This window comes from Psammomys obesus, unplaced genomic scaffold (assembly GCF_907164565.1).
Source record: "Psammomys obesus unplaced genomic scaffold, mPsaObe1.curated_primary_1811, whole genome shotgun sequence".
In the NCBI taxonomy this organism is placed as follows: Eukaryota; Metazoa; Chordata; class Mammalia; order Rodentia; family Muridae; genus Psammomys; species Psammomys obesus.
The window spans coordinates 778,511-793,883 of NW_026596381.1; the positions used below are offsets into that span (position 1 = coordinate 778,511).

General features: G+C 38.8%; 2 protein-coding genes across 7 annotated transcripts in view; both read left to right on the forward strand.

Moving 5' to 3' along the window:
* Positions 1-15,373, forward strand: part of Arhgef9 (Cdc42 guanine nucleotide exchange factor 9) — a 152,991-nt gene that overhangs the window by 25,659 nt on the left and 111,959 nt on the right. Inside the window, exon 1 of one of the 6 annotated variants that reach the window (XM_055597474.1) lies at positions 1,273-1,290. The exons of 2 other annotated variants lie outside the window; for them this stretch is intronic. Coding sequence is in view for 2 of the 4 variants with exons in the window: in XM_055597469.1 (XP_055453444.1) it covers positions 7,601-7,609 (9 nt within the window). In the remaining 2 variants the exon portion in view is untranslated. Of the gene's footprint in view, positions 1-1,272; positions 1,291-7,532; positions 7,610-15,373 lie in introns of those variants that run through there. 3 more of the 6 variants (XM_055597471.1, XM_055597469.1, XM_055597470.1) reach the window with 3 other exon arrangements.
* LOC129669305 (uncharacterized) lies at positions 7,229-7,428 on the forward strand. Its single transcript, XM_055597476.1, has one exon. The coding sequence runs from the start codon at positions 7,241-7,243 to the stop codon at positions 7,418-7,420; it is 180 nt and encodes a 59-aa protein (XP_055453451.1). The 5' UTR covers positions 7,229-7,240; the 3' UTR covers positions 7,421-7,428.

Here is a 15,373-nt window from a genome sequence, read left to right on the forward strand (position 1 = left end):
CCTTTGATACCCTGAATGGGCAGTGTCTTTCAGAGGTGCCCTGTGGAAGACTTCTGTCCTGTTCCTTGTCTTCTTCCAATGTCTATCCTGTTTGCCATTCTGAGTGAGGTTTCAGCCTCTTCCCTAGTGTCCTCCTTGTTTAGCTTTTTCAGGACAATAGATTTTAGAATGTTTATACTACATTATATGGCTAATATCCACTTTTAAGTGAGTATATACCGTATGGTATGTATCTTTCTGCTTCTGGGTTACGAAGGTAACATTCTTGCATTTGACAAATTATTATGAAATAGTTGATAGATATTAGACACTGTGATGAACATGGGGGAAGAAGGCATGGTCAGAGGAAGCCTAGACTGGAGGAGACGTCATCTGAACTGAGCTTTGAAGTACAGAATGAAAAGATGGCAACAATTGACCTAGGCTGTGAAGCCAGAAAACCTGGTAGAGTCCCAGAACATCTGTAGGTTCTGTGTAGCTACAGAATAGAAAATGAAAGTGCACTGGTAAAAGCTAAGGGTAAAAAGACCAAAGAATACCATGTTGGCAGGACATTGTATGTCATGCTATAGAAATTATGGTTAAGAACAGTGGGGAACCACTAAAGACATGAGAACCAAGGAGTTGCATAAGTTGAGCCTTAGCTGGAAGAAATAAAGCATGTTAGTTGTCAGCCAAAAGTGTCTTCATATAGAAAAACAAAGGCATACAAAATTGGTGGATGGGATGGAAAGGCAAGGTTTGAGCTGATCTTTCAAGATTGACTCCCAGAACCTTATCAGAGTAGTTCTTATCTCTGCCACAGGGGGGTAGGTGCTGCATCAAGGATTCTTAGAGTGTTCTTAATTTGCCTTGGTAGTGAGGGGGGCGGGGGGACTTGCCAGGTCACAGACGAAGAGGATACAGCAGGTCCTAATGAGACTTGATAGGCTGGGGTCAGAGGGTAGGGGAGGAAGGCTTCCCTTTTCTGAGGAATAGGGGAGGGGAAGAGGGGGGAAGAGAAAGGAAGGGTGGGACCAAGAGGAGACGAGGGAGGGGGCTACAGTCAGGACATAAAATGAATAAATGATAAAAAATAAATTTAAATAAAAATATCTTGGTTTTATAACACTGCAGAGGGAGGAGTGGAGGGAAAGGCTTGGAGTGAAATCTTTTGACACTTTGAATAATTTAGAGTTTATATTAAAAAAAAGAAAGAAACTGCCATTGCTCTGACTATTGAGTAGTATCTCATTTTATCTTTTAGATAAAGTAAAATGGCCCATTCTCCGGTTCACAGAAAGTACAGAGGTAATCACCACACACTAGAATTCATGGTAACAAACCGACAAAATGCTCCAGTGTCCTCATCATGGTTTTTAAGAACAGAAGCATTGATGATATGGCTTTCTGCCTCACCATCTCCTGTTATTACATCCACATTCTGGCTACAATGGAGTCTTGTAAATGACAAGTTTTTAAGTAATTTTTGTTTCTTTGTTTTGTTTGCTTGATTGGTTGGTTGGTTTTAGATTTTCAGCTATATACAAAATGATATGGGTCTTTAGCATATAATCCACATTATCTATTATAGGATCAATAAGAACAAAATTATTTTGAGAGAGATAATTTGGGCCAGAGAGTACAGGCAGCGCTGAGGAGGCACAGTAGCACAAGGGACTAAGTAATGAACGGTAATAGACAAGAAGTGAAGAAGAACCAATTAAAGGTAATGGCAACAGGAAGCAAAAGAGACAAAAGTAAATAAAAATAAATTAAGGGTGAAGGGAAATTAATGGGCTTTGGATGCTGTTTAGCTTTTGGAGACATGAAGGAGAGACAGGGCTTAAGGTTTGTTTCTGTCTTTTTTGCTGTGTAAATGCCATTCTCAAGAGTCAGGGGGTTCACAAGGAAGAATAGTGTTTTCAGATTTGGAAAATGAATTTACTTCTAGACTTACTAACGTTGAGGTGCCTGTGAGACAGAAGTACACAATCAGAAAGCAGTCAGACCCATCTCTGGACTTCAAGAGAGCTCCTTGAGTATAAACAGCAGAGAAAGAAGTTCTCTGCTTATTTTCAATCAAGTGCCTCTCTGTTGGTTTTATTTTCCACTTCTGCCCAGCAAACTTGTTCCCAGCAAACTTGTTGAAAAGAGGTATATGAGTGTGTAATATAGGTGGTAATCTGGGGAAGTGTAGAAGTGAAAACATAAAAGGACTGAAATAAAAAAAAAAAAAGGATTTTAAGAAACCATGACATTAATGACTAAATGAAGAAACCCGGGTAAGAATTGAAGATGAGTCATGCAGATGGTATACTTAAGGGCATTTCAGGAAAGAGAGGAAGCCATAGGAGAAAGACAGGGATGAAACTTTGGCAATAACTTGTTTCTATGTGAAGCTAGGGTAAAGCTACATTATCATAGGTTGAAGGGTCAAAGAAAACAAGGAAGTTGTATTAATTTTCTGCTGCTGTGACAAACACCATGACTAAAAACAACTTAGACAATGAACAAATATATTTCATCTTACATTTCTAGGTCACAGTCGGTCTTTGACAGAAGTCACACAGAAACTCAAGGCAGGAACCAGGAGATAGAAATCATGGAGGCATCCCACTTGCTGGCTTGCTCAATGGCTCATGATCAGTTAGCTTTCTTATAACAGCCTAGGTCCACCTGCTTGGCGATAGAATTGCCCACCATATCCTAGGCTCTCCTATATCAATTAGCAATCAAGAAAATGTCCCACAGACATGTTCACAGGCAAATCTGATCAGGCAATTCTTCAACTGAGGTTTTTAATTCCTGGCGATTCTTTTTGTGACAAATTGAAAAGAAAAACTAACCAGCAAGCAGAAGTAGAGCTAGAGAAGGTTAAACATTTTAGGGAAAGATTCTAGTTGCATGGAATATATCAGCTATGAGAGTCAGTACCTGTCTCAATATCATCTTTAAGTGTAGATTTCAAGCTGGGTGTGGTGATGTGGCACTTTAATCCCAGCACTAAGAGTAAGGGGAAGGTGGATCTCTGGGACAGTGAGAGCCACATAATGGAGAAATCCTGCCTCTGAAAAAAAATAGGTGGTTAGATAGATGATGGATAGGTAGGTAGGTAGGTAGGTAGGTACGTAGATAGACAGATAGATAGATTTTTTTTTAAAGGGAAGGAAAAGATAGAGAAAGTAGATTTCAAATTGTTTTTGTGATTATGTGTCAAAAAAGTGCATTTCACATTAAAAAGTTGTGGGACTGTAATGGCCCAGAGTTATGGAGGAAGGGTCGAGGAAGCGTTAACCCCGGATGCCTCAAACATGAAGATGGCAGGAGTTGGCTCTCTCCCCCTTTCCAGACTGCTCCTACAAATCTAATTCCCCCACCATTAACCCTACTAAGAACTGACTACCCTGACAATCATCAGGTTTCATTCATTGTTTGATCATATAAGGACCCCTAACCACCCTACAGTCACTGAGTATGCAGACAAAGCATCTTCTAACACCCCTGCTCTGGCCACATGTACCCCTGTACATGGCCACAAAAACCTTACCCCAGAGACCCTCGGCACCTCCTAGAGGGCATAAGAACCCTCTTCCCCCTCCCCAAATAAACAGCCCAGCAAAGGGTCTGGCTACCATGAGACAGAAGCAGACATGGTGCTGAAAAAAGTAATAATTATGTTTTTATATAACTGAAATAGATACTTTATGGGATAGCATTTACATTAAATATGTGCATGTTTCAAATAAACAAATGGAATGATACAAAACCTTGTGTACTCCTCCATGGAATAATATTTTTTTAATTTTTAATTTTTTTTAAATATTAGTTACAGTTTATTAACTCTGTATCCCAGCTGTATTCCACTCCCTCATTCCCTCCCAATCCCACCCTCCCCATATTTCTTTTTGTGGTTGAATATTCAATTGAATGAATATTCCCCATTTAACAGTGGGTGGCTACTTAATTTTTTTCATGTTTTGGCTATTATGAATAAGTTGCTATGGATGTTTATGTATGAGTTTGTATGTGGGCTTGTTTTCTTTTCTCTTACATACATATCTAAGAGTAGAGTTTTTTTTTTTAATCAAATTATTCCTCTATTTTTTAACTTTTTGAGTAACTTTTAGACTGTCTCACATACTGGCTGTATCATTTTGCATTCTTTTCAGCTACATGAAGGTTCCTATTTTTGGTACTTCTGGGATCAAACCCAGGGTCTCCTGCATTCCAGGCAAGCACTTTACCAACTCAGCTCTATCCCTAAGCTCATTATCTGGCTTGTTGTTTGAAACTGTTCTAGTTAGTGTAAATTTTGTATCTCATTACAAAAAAAAATGTAATGAATATCCTGTATTTGCATTTCCTACATTTGGTTTGCATTTCTGATAGCTATCCATGTTGAGTATCTTCATATAATGCTATTCAGATCTTGTAATGATTTTTAAATAAGGTTATATTTCTTTTTAATAATTTATTACATTTTATTCATTTTTAATTTATTGGAGGGATATGGGAGGTTAGAGGACACTTGTGGGATTTTGTTCATTTCTTTAAATACATGGGCTCCAGAGATCAAGTACAGTCTATCAGGATATCTGCTGAGCATCCAAGCTGGCTCATAGTTCTCTTAAAAAATATTATTATTGTGTGAATACATGTGCGGTAGCATTCATGTGGAGAGCAGAGAACAATTTTGTGGACTTGGTTCCTGTCTCTTATCTTTTCATGGGATCTTGGGATAAAACTTGTCAGGCTTTCACATCAAGAGCATTTCCCTCTGAGCCATCTCACCAACCCTTGTATTATATTTCTTTCTGTGAATTGCAAGAACTCTTTATTTATTCTAGATACAAGTCTACAGTCAGATTCTTTTTGTAAGAATTTCTCCCCTTTTTCAAGGGGAGGAGGGTTCCACACATGTGATAGCATCCTTTGAAACAGTTGAATTTAATTAATTTCTCCTTGGTGTTTTTGCCACCCTTAGGAAACCATATCCATAATCACAAAGGTTTACCCTTAGTCCTCATATTGTATTAGTTACTATTATATCTAAACATTTAATAGTAATTCTTCGAAATCATTAGGTATTCGATTTATGTTCAGATTTCTTGTTGTTTCACGTGCCATAAATGAACATGTATCTGTATGTGTCCAGATTCTACATCAAGCAACTGAGTTGTTTGTGATGAGATCAGTTTATTTGCGATACACTGGATTATTGATCTTGAAGCTTTTCACAGTCTACATTTTATAATCAGAATTCTTATACTGTAGTAACCTTCCCCCCTTTGGTCCTCTTCGTGTTTGGTAATTGATAATTGACCTAAATGTTTGATGTGATTCAGGCTTTTTGTTGCTGTTTTGTCAATCACTCACAAGTGATTGTTCTATGGGCCAAATGTGTCAAGTGTGGTCTCACTTGGCGTTTATTCTATCCCAGAGAACCTGAGACTATTTTCTTTATGACTTACACTTATTCAGAATTTCTAATAATTTAATTAAGATAATGACTGTGTCTCAAAGACTTCTAGAGAATAGCAAACAAGTCCCATTCCACTTAGAGTCCACAATATGCTAACAGTTCTAAAATTTAGTTTGTTATACCTCTCTCTGATTCAGTGTCTTCTTTCCACTGCCGTCTACCTTATTCATATGGTTATAGGAATCTAAGAACAGGAAAGGGTCTGAGAGATTATTTGCATAAGATTATTTGCCTTCTCTTGAGAGCCCAGGAATTTGTAGAAACTACATGTATTTTTCTGCAGTTGGAGTTCTGAGATTTCACTTTATTTTTTGAGAAGTTTAAGTCCTCATGCAACAGAAAGGAGATGGAAGCCCAGAGGAGGTAAATGAATTGCCTGAAAGTTGCACAACCAAAAAGAAGTAGGAGTAAATTTGAACCCTTTTGGTCCCTACTTCAGGACATTTTTCCTCTAAAGCTGTAAACACTGAATAGAGGAATGCTTACAAGCAGATTGCAAGTTCTTTAAAAGTTTATATAAGGAAAATATTTAACCCAGAGTTGGCTTTCTTTTTTCGTATTCAGAAGGCTGGGATAGTGCATGTTAACTGTAATGTGAATAAGCCATAATTAGGGAAGGACGGGAAAACTGGAGCATTGCGTTATGAAGAAGTTGGTGCCTCTATGGTTGTGTCCGCAGCACTGATCTGTGAGATTTTGTTGCTGATTTTGCGTGGCCTGCCAAGTTTAGGCAGTGGTCAAAGACACGTTTGCTTCCTATTGGCCTAGGTTCCAGAGGGGTTGACAAGTTATATACCTCCTTCTACCTTCCAGCCCACCTTCCTGCATTTCCTATTCCTTCTCTCCATTCTTTATCCTGCCTTTTCCCTTTTCTTTCTCATCTTCATCATATCCTCGATTTATTCTTTCCATGCCGTCTTTCCTTCTCTTTCTCCTTTCCATAGACTCTCTCTGTCCTCCTTTATCATGCCTGTTCCCCTTCATTCGATCCTGTTTGCTTCCTCCCCTCTTCCTCAGTCTTTTCCCTATCCTCCAGTCTCTTACCCTTCCCTTCCCCCACAAGCTTCTCACCCCTACGTAAAAACTGGCTGTTGGTGGCTCCCGAGGAGAGAGAGCGGACTCGGAGCTTTGGGTCTTCCGATTGGCTGTCGTTGCTAGCACAACAGCTCAAGTCACGCCTCCGTGCCCTGAATGCGCAGCTGCAGCGTCTGCTATTGGCTTGTTCTCTTGTCAGCGTCTCTGTCAGAGACTCACGCCGGCACCCCCAGTCTCTACGTGAATAAAAAAGCAACCTACCAGCTGAGGTGGGGGTGGGGAGAGGAGAGGGAGAGGGCCAGCTAGGAAAGGCTAGGAAGAGTGGCTGGTAGCCTGGAATCCCTTGAAGAGAGCTAGCAGACGAGGCATCTTCGAAGCTAATGAACTAGAAAGAGTAGGGGAGACTGAGACTGACCGGTAGCCAGCTAGGCAGACGGACGCATGCCCAGACAGACAGAAGACTCTGGAGAACCTATAGGTTCTTTTTCCCTTCTTTTTTTTTGAAAAGCAAGATTTTGATTTTTCAGTGGCGCCCAAGAGAGAATGCTGGACTCTGCTACCTTCAGCTCAAGCTAAGATTTCTCAGCTAGGGAAGAAAGATCAGCCCAGTCCTGAGAGGGGGAGGGAAGCAAAAGCCCCTGCCTCCAACCCCCTTCCCTCCCCCGGACCAAACTAGGGGGACAAACCCAGACCTTCCCTAACCATCTGACTTCCTCCTTTCCTTTTTAGCATGGTGGCTGTATGGACAGTCTGACAGAACAGAGACTGACATCTCCCAATCTGCCGGCCCCCCACCTGGAACACTACAGTGTTCTGCATTGCACCATGACCCTGGATGTGCAAACTGTAGTCGTTTTTGCCGTTATTGTAGTCCTCCTGCTTGTCAATGTCATACTCATGTTTTTCTTGGGAACGCGCTGAATGGAGTCCAGCCACCTGAGCTGTTGCGAACTCTCACTTTGATTTCATCCCAAGAGACTCCGAGGGGGGAAAATCAAGAGAGACAGTCTGAGACAGGGAAAGAGAGGAAGAGAAAGAACAAGCTTTCTTACTCAGGGGGGAAAACGTTTTGAGCTTCAACATGGCCTCGCTGTGATATGTATGACGTTGGTATATTATCTCTTCCTAAATCTTTTGTCATGTCTTGTCTTTTAAATGTGCCTGTGAGCGTAGTTGCTTATTGCTTGAGTAAAATTGTTGATAAGGAATTGTTTTCTATTTAAGTGTGCATGTTTGTATGCATTCTCTATGTGACGTTTGTGGGGCAAGCTGTGTCCTGTTAAGGTGGCTTCGCAGTTTGTGATGTCTCGTTAATTCATTCTCTAAAAAGTACCTTTAAACTCCATTATGGAATTTTAATCAAAATTTCTCTCTTGCTTTGAGAATGCATTTGGATTTGTTTGGGGCTGGGGTTGCAGAAAGGGATTTGTGGAGGAGCATGATGAATTTTTGGCATTTCGTCAAAGTCTTGCACTGGTTGTTTAGAGGAAGACAAACCTATGCAAGAACTGGGTTTATGGAAAATAGTCTGTAAATGAGGCGCAAAAATTTGGGAACTGACACAGTGGGGTGCCTGGAATTGGCACTCAGTAACTCTGTCCTTTGAATTTCAATTTTGCTGTTCAGGGTTTTCAATTTCTGATTTGGAAAGCTGCCATGATTAAAACATTTGTTAAAGCAGTAAGTGTCATTTTCTTTGCAATCATGGAGTAGAACAAAAGTATTCTTTTGTATTTTGAATTAGCAAGAGAGGATTTTGACAAGATGTTTTGAGCTCCTTTTCCCAGATACTATACCCTTGATTTGAGTTTGAGCTTTTTTTTTTTTTTTTTTTTTTTTTTCTATTTCTTAGCGAGAAAACAAAATCCAGCCTTTTCTCTAGTTTGGGAATAATAGTTAATTTCGTTTGCAATGGTGTTTGTGAACTACTTCAAATAGAAGTTGATGAGAACTGATGAGATTTATTTTCTCATTTGTTGCTTAAGAACAGAGGTCTCTGAAACATGCATGTAACTGTAAGTATGTAATGTACTTAATTAAGAGTTTGAACACACAGAAAAAGACATGTAATGGGATGAGAGCTGGGGAAACATGAACTAGACACAGTGTTGCAGTTTGTGAAATGTCTGTATTATATAGCCATGGTGGTACTTGCTGCTATTACTATTATTATTTTTATATTTCTGTTTTTGCTGAGATACTTCTTGGCAAGACTAGTAAAAAGTCGTTTCTAGTACCAGTGAGTACATATTTCTCTCTTTTTTTTTTTTTTTGTTTTTTGTTTTTTTTCTTCTTTGCTGATGCAGGCAGATATTCCTCATTCTGTTGCTTACCTGACTTGAAACGGTGCCATTTCTGGCTCATACAGCAGTGAATCATGCCACATACACGCCCACACACATGCTTCTAGCTATACTCATGTGGGCGGCTGCTCATGTGTGATGTGCAAATCAGCTAGCATTATGCTGTCAATTTTCAGGTGTTGTTCAGTCTCTTTGAAAATGCTTATTGAGGGGGGCCTTGGAATAGTCCTGATAGACCGAGAGAACATTATTTAATGGCATAAAGTTGAGGTTTTGAACTTTAAAGTGTGCTCCAGGTGACTCTGTGGGTGAGAAGCTGAACATTCGTTCGTTCGTTCCCTTCCGTCCTCCTTCCCTCTCTCCCTCCCTCTTTCCTTCCTTCCTTGGTACCAAGGTAGAAGCATGATCTGAGAAGCTTGCTGGTAGTGATTTCACATTTATCACCCTTTAGTCTCTTTGTGAGGGTCCTTTGGGTAGAACTAAGAACCTTTCTGAAATGAGAATCTAGTACAATTACATATATGTTTATATACACATATATGTATATATTACCTGCTTGCTTCAGAAAAATATTTAAAGTCAGCTTGCATATCGTTTTTCAGACTATGTTGGAGAGTAGGGAAAGGCTCAGTGCTGAGTAGCTACAGATCTAACTTTTCTCTATTCACTGGTTGATTAATGGTGGGCTTTTTTTTTTTTTCCTTCAGTGTGTTTGGGATTCCCAATAATATTGACAGTTGGAAATCTTTGGACTAGGTGACTTCTAGGTTATTGCATTCTGTGATTTGGGATACCCATAAGGATGTGAAGTCAGAGGGAATGAATTGGAATGACAAATGAAAAAGAAGATGAATTATTAACCAAAGGGCCTGGCAGGGGAAGATTTATATATTTTGTGACATGTCTTGTTGCTGGTATCTGCAGAATAATTGTTTGGTTTTTGTTGTTGTTTTGCTTAAGGGATTTTTTTTCTAGCTACCTGGTCAAGAAATGAGAACTCCAACATTGGAATGCGTTTGACTTTTGATTTATTTTATCCTAAAGGGAAAAAGGAATATCTATAGCTAGTTTTTTTGACCCAGATTTTTTTTTTTATGATTTAAGTAATGTCATGAAATGCCTGACAAGCCCTTAAAAGAAAGCCTTTGGGAATGTATGTGGGTAGGGTGGTGCCACTCTATTTGTGGATCTATATGCATATTCGTGTGTGTGTGTGTGTGTTGGTTGGTTATAAATATTCCCTGAGTGTAGATGGAGAGTGTGTGGTGTAGGAATCTGTGAAGGAAGCATCAAGTCCCACAGTTCTGAATAGCTTTGTCTAGGGTTAGATGAATGTCACCTATGTTCATCACCTAAATCCTTTCAGGCTAGAGTAGAGAGGTGGTTTGAATGAGTCCTGCCATCAGCGACTGAAGCTATAAAGGCACATTACAAATTGAGGAGATGTTACTAGTGAGATAGCAAACCACTTCAGAGCAGCCTGAAGGGAGTTGAGGTAGCAGACAACAAGGGGGGCTAGTATGACTTTAGTTGAGTGAATCCTAAAGCCTTCATAGTTCTTTAAATATGTGAATGCATGCAGCAAGAGAAGAAAATGAGAAATGTAGGTCATAGGAGTAAAAGTCTATGCGATTAACTTATCTTCTTTTTTTCTGCTCTTTTCTGCCTTTTTTCGTAACTATTCTTTTCCTCTTTTTTTTGTCTCATCTGTCACTCTAAGTGCTTGAGATTTAAGAAAAGAGGGTGGAGCTTTTTCACTCTGATTTGCTTCAACTTTTTCTTCTAAAGCTGTTTATTTCCCATCCTTACACTGTTATCCTTTTGAGTAGAGGATAAGCTAGGAGTGTGCTAAATCCAAGCTAAGGGATTTTGGCCCTCAGCTCCCCACCCAGGAATTTAATAAAATGCTTTATACTGGTATCCTAGTAACCCATGAATCACCCCACAACCACTGAGCTTCAGAACCCACTCTTTAAAGGAACAGGCACCATGGTCTCTGTTCAGCAGAAACTGTAAGCCAGCAAAACTGGAAGAGATGCTCCTGAGAAAAGAACAAGAAAAAAACCCAGTCTTCATTGCCTGAAAATGCCTAGAAAATATATTCACTGTAGGCATGGAGAGCCCAGCCTAGTATCCATAGAGACTGTTGATTAGAAAATGACTTAGGAGTTCAACTCTCTCTTTAGTCACTACCCTTATTTTTAAGATTAACTGAGCCAGTTCACTGCCTGCCTTTTGTATAGGAAATCTGAAGTTTCTGAAGGAAATATTTTACCCCAAATTTTAGCTTCAGGAAGTGAGACAGTGAAGTGATAGTCTGTCATGAAAAAACTGACCAGCATATTTCATTCATTAAGACAAGTCTCACCTGTCAGAACCTGCAATAATCTGCTACTGTAGTTGGCTGGAATTTTGTTTGTAGCTCAGGGAAGCTTGCCAGCCCAGCTGGAGTGAAGGGCAGGTATGTGTGTGTTCTTTTCCTATGTTTCAGTAGTTTCTGACAGCGAAATGGAGCAAATTAGGAAAGTCACTTTGACTTTTGATTTGCTGAAAAGGGCTTGGCGCCTGGTTTAGTTTACTTGTGTGTGATTTGGTGTGTGTGTGTGTGTGAGAGAGAGAGAGAGGGGGGGGGAGAGCATGCTTCCACAGAGCGGAGGGATCCCAATAAACCTGTGAGTGAAGCACCCTACTCTGTTGTGAGGCCTAGATTTAGGGTGATTGACTGTACAGAGGATACACTCTGATAGTTGCAGCAACGCTGCTAAATATGCCCTCTTTAGCCTGTCTGCTACCATTGCATCTGATCCCATGGTGTGCAAAGTGAAAACAGAGCCTTTGCTCCCAAAATACCTCTTGCAAAGCATCTGGGTACAGCTCTAGTAGCTTTCTCATAAGAAGTGTAATGAAGGAAGCAAATCTTAGACTTCCTAGCCCTTATTTACAGCTTTGCAACTTCTCTAGGCTGTGTCTCTGGCTTTCCAAGAATCCCTTATTAAAGCTTAGTCCTTCCAATATGTGCCCAGAGTGTCTCTTTCTGTCCCCATGGATCTAGCACTCTAGAACATTTAATTCATTATGCTTTGCCCTGGCACCAAAGTACAACGTGGAAAAACTAGAAAGGAGAAAGGCCTCCAGGAAAGAAGTTGTTAATGGCTATGTCAGTAACACTTTGTCAATATATGGGCCTATAGAGCTTGCAAAGTGATTTTACATCTTTTCTAATTTTACATCATAATAGCCATTTGAAATGGGTAGGGATGCTCGCTGTTCCCAGATTTACAACTGAGAAGAGTAAAGGTGAGAACTGTTGGTGTGTATGCCTGTCTAACAGTGATGTAGAAGCAACAGAGCTGATCTTTTCCAGTTAGTGTGAAGCTGAAAGGGGTCACATGAGGAAGGAGGTGTGTATGAGTCACTCCTGAAGTCACATTGCTTCTTTAGATTTTCATGCTTACATTTTTAGTGCTTTTTAATGCTTAGCAGTTTTGAAAAAAAATTTAGTTCATAAAATATCTTCAACAATCATCAAACAGTTCTGTTTAGTCAGTCTTATGAAAAGAAAATGTCAGTATTTTGAATCTTCAAGGTAAAAGCCAGTGTGAATTGCTGAAACCTAAAATACATTTTTTGGGGGGTGTACTAAGTCTTCATGCAGTCGTCCTTTTGGAGGCACATCTACTTTTATGTATTTATTTTAAAATGTGCTGTCCAAGATTGAGTAGCTTGTCCACTATATACCATACTCCTTTGATCCTGCTTACTGTAACAAAAAGTAGAACTAAGAACAACAAAAACAACAAAATAGTGTTACACCAAACTGATTATGCTGCTCCACCTAGCACCTAACTAATATCAAATATGCAGGGACTCTTAGATCTGTCTGTGAAATGGCTGGTTGAATTTAAATTTAAATCATTTTCAAGATGATTCAAATATCCGGCATATCCTATTGTGTTGGGTACAGTCCCCTCTTGAAATTGGTCTTTTTACCATATTTTGTTTTTATTAATCTATTCTCTTAACTGTTTATGAGTTTTACTTTTTTTCATCCTGTGCAAGAAATTCAGTTTTTTTCTAGCGCTGTATAATTTATATTTTATTTTGTTTATGTATTGTTTTAGACTTTTGAGGTTTTTAAGTTTGTTCTTCATGTCAAAAAAGCACTGTCTAGTACTGTACTATTTGAAATTTGTAAAAGTATCACACAAGTTGATTCAAAGAAAGTTCTGTATGATGAGATTAATGTTACTCAATTTGATATCTTAATATCCTTTTGAAATTGGAGTCTGCTAATTATTCTGTGTATCTGGTCAACTATTGCTGACTTCATCTCTCAGTGCCAATATCTCTGTCCTATCACTGTGTTGATGAGGATAACATTGCATGAGATTTGTCGTATCCTTTATGGGCATCAAGATACAACCCATTCATAGCTATTGTCTGTCAAACTAGTGCTCCCATGAGAAAAAAAAATGTTACATGGCATTTTACTTGTAGTAAGTGATATTGCAGGCTCCACAGTGCCCTGTTATTTTTTGTTTTGTTTTGTTTTTGTTTGTTTGTTTTCAGTATCCACAAACAAAGTGTTTTCTCATGGGGTCTTAGAATTTAGCTGAAGGTCAGTCTTAACGATTGCAATTTTCCTTTTGGGGAATGCAGGACATCATGAATAAAACAGAGTATATTTTATTTTCAGAGTTCTGAAAACTGCATGATTTCCTTGTTGCTTTGCCAAATTGTTTCCACTAATCCAGTGGTTCTTTGCCTTGTTATATGTTGGAATCACTAGGGGGAATTAACAAGACTAACAATTTCTAGAGTCTCTCTTTTTGAGTATGTTATAGTGGGTCTTTGACATCAGTATTTTTCTGAAAGCAACCTGAGGATAGGAATGTGTGACCAGGGTTAAGAATGACTGCTGTGGAATAGTTCAGAGGAAGTATTAGCTTGGCCTGAGTGTACTTTGTTAGACATATGAATGGGAAAGATCTGCAAATTCAATCAATTCGGGAGGCAAAATTTCTGGTATAGTTCAGTGGTACAGCTCAATATGTTTAAGTCCCTGGGTTCTTTTCACTAGAATACTAGTGGAAAAACCATAGAGTAGAGTACTAGAGTAAAAACAATAAAGTACAAAGAAGAACATTCATAGGGTATAAAACTATTTTATATAAGGGTCTTGAACAACATAAGATTTTGGTATTTGAACGGAGTCTAGGAACCAATATCTCAGATTCCAGGGGACAACAGTAATCAGTTTGATGGTTTGAATCTTTTAGGAAAAAAATTAAATTCCTGTTTATTTGCTGTATTGATACATATTTTCCTAGTTTCCTATGACTATGAATAAATTATTTTTACCTTCTGAAGTTTGTTTTTCTCATCTTCAAAGTAAGGGTAAGTTGGTTTCATTGGATAAGATGGTTTCAGAGATTTCTTCCAGCTCAAATGATCAATGCTCGCTCTCCGATTAATATTATTTAACTGCTATAGGCAATACAAAGATTCATTTAATCAGATTTAGAATTATAGGGTGGTTATGGAGACAGTAGATTAGGTTTTTCTATAGCAGGTGAAACATCGGTTGCATTCTTTGAGCCAGCAACTGGCTATTAAGAAATAAAGGAATCCTTTAGTGACTTGAGGAGTAGTAGTACACCAGTTTGGGATTCAGGTTGTTAAAAAAAACTGCTGTCTGGGTAGTTGAACTACTTGTCTTCTATAAATACAGAAACAGTCTCATAGATAATGGAAAAACCTAGGAGATAAGGTCTAGCTACCTTGACAGCTTAGAGACACTCCCTACATTATTTTAAGAAGTAACTAATTTGATTAGTAATAGTACTTACTACTAGTAGTATGTAATACTCGCAACAAAGTTCCCTAATTACTCCATTGGTTCCTTTTCCGAACCTAAAAGTAGTTTAGGAAGTGAAGCTTAGAAGGAATAAGCAGTATGCAGAAGAGAGACCTATAGAAGAAAAAAAAAATACTGGAAAATGTTTGACCCAAAGGTTCAGACCTTGACTCTTTACCCTCCTTGCTGCCAGATCTTGATCAAGGTCTTTATTTCAGTTTTTATTTCACTAAAATTGAATGTTTTTAATAGAAGAATAATGGTTTTTAGGGAAGAAAATAAATCTACCTAAAACAGGAAAATGTCAAACAAGTCTGTTTTAAAAGGGCCTTATGGCAAGAGTAAAGAATAGATTAGAAAGGTCCAGGTAACTATTTTTGTTAAAGCAAACCTTACTTAACTGGGGAAATTGGAATTAGAAAAGGGAATGACTGTTCCCAGATTAGCCAAAATGATTGGGAGTCAGAATACCCATTAATGGGTGTATGGCAAATGTTAGTCTTTTATTAAGTGACCAGGCTTCTCCAAGAACTGCTCACGGGGAAGAGATGTCTGCAGTACATTGTTTCGCTCCTTTTATACAAGTAAAAAAACTAAGGCACAGAAGGGAACAGGTGTCTAAGGTTGTAGTGATGGGTGGCTCATGACTCCTAATAGAAAGCCCTTGCCCATTGGTCAACTATTACCCTTTTCTAGTATTCTGGATCTGTACTC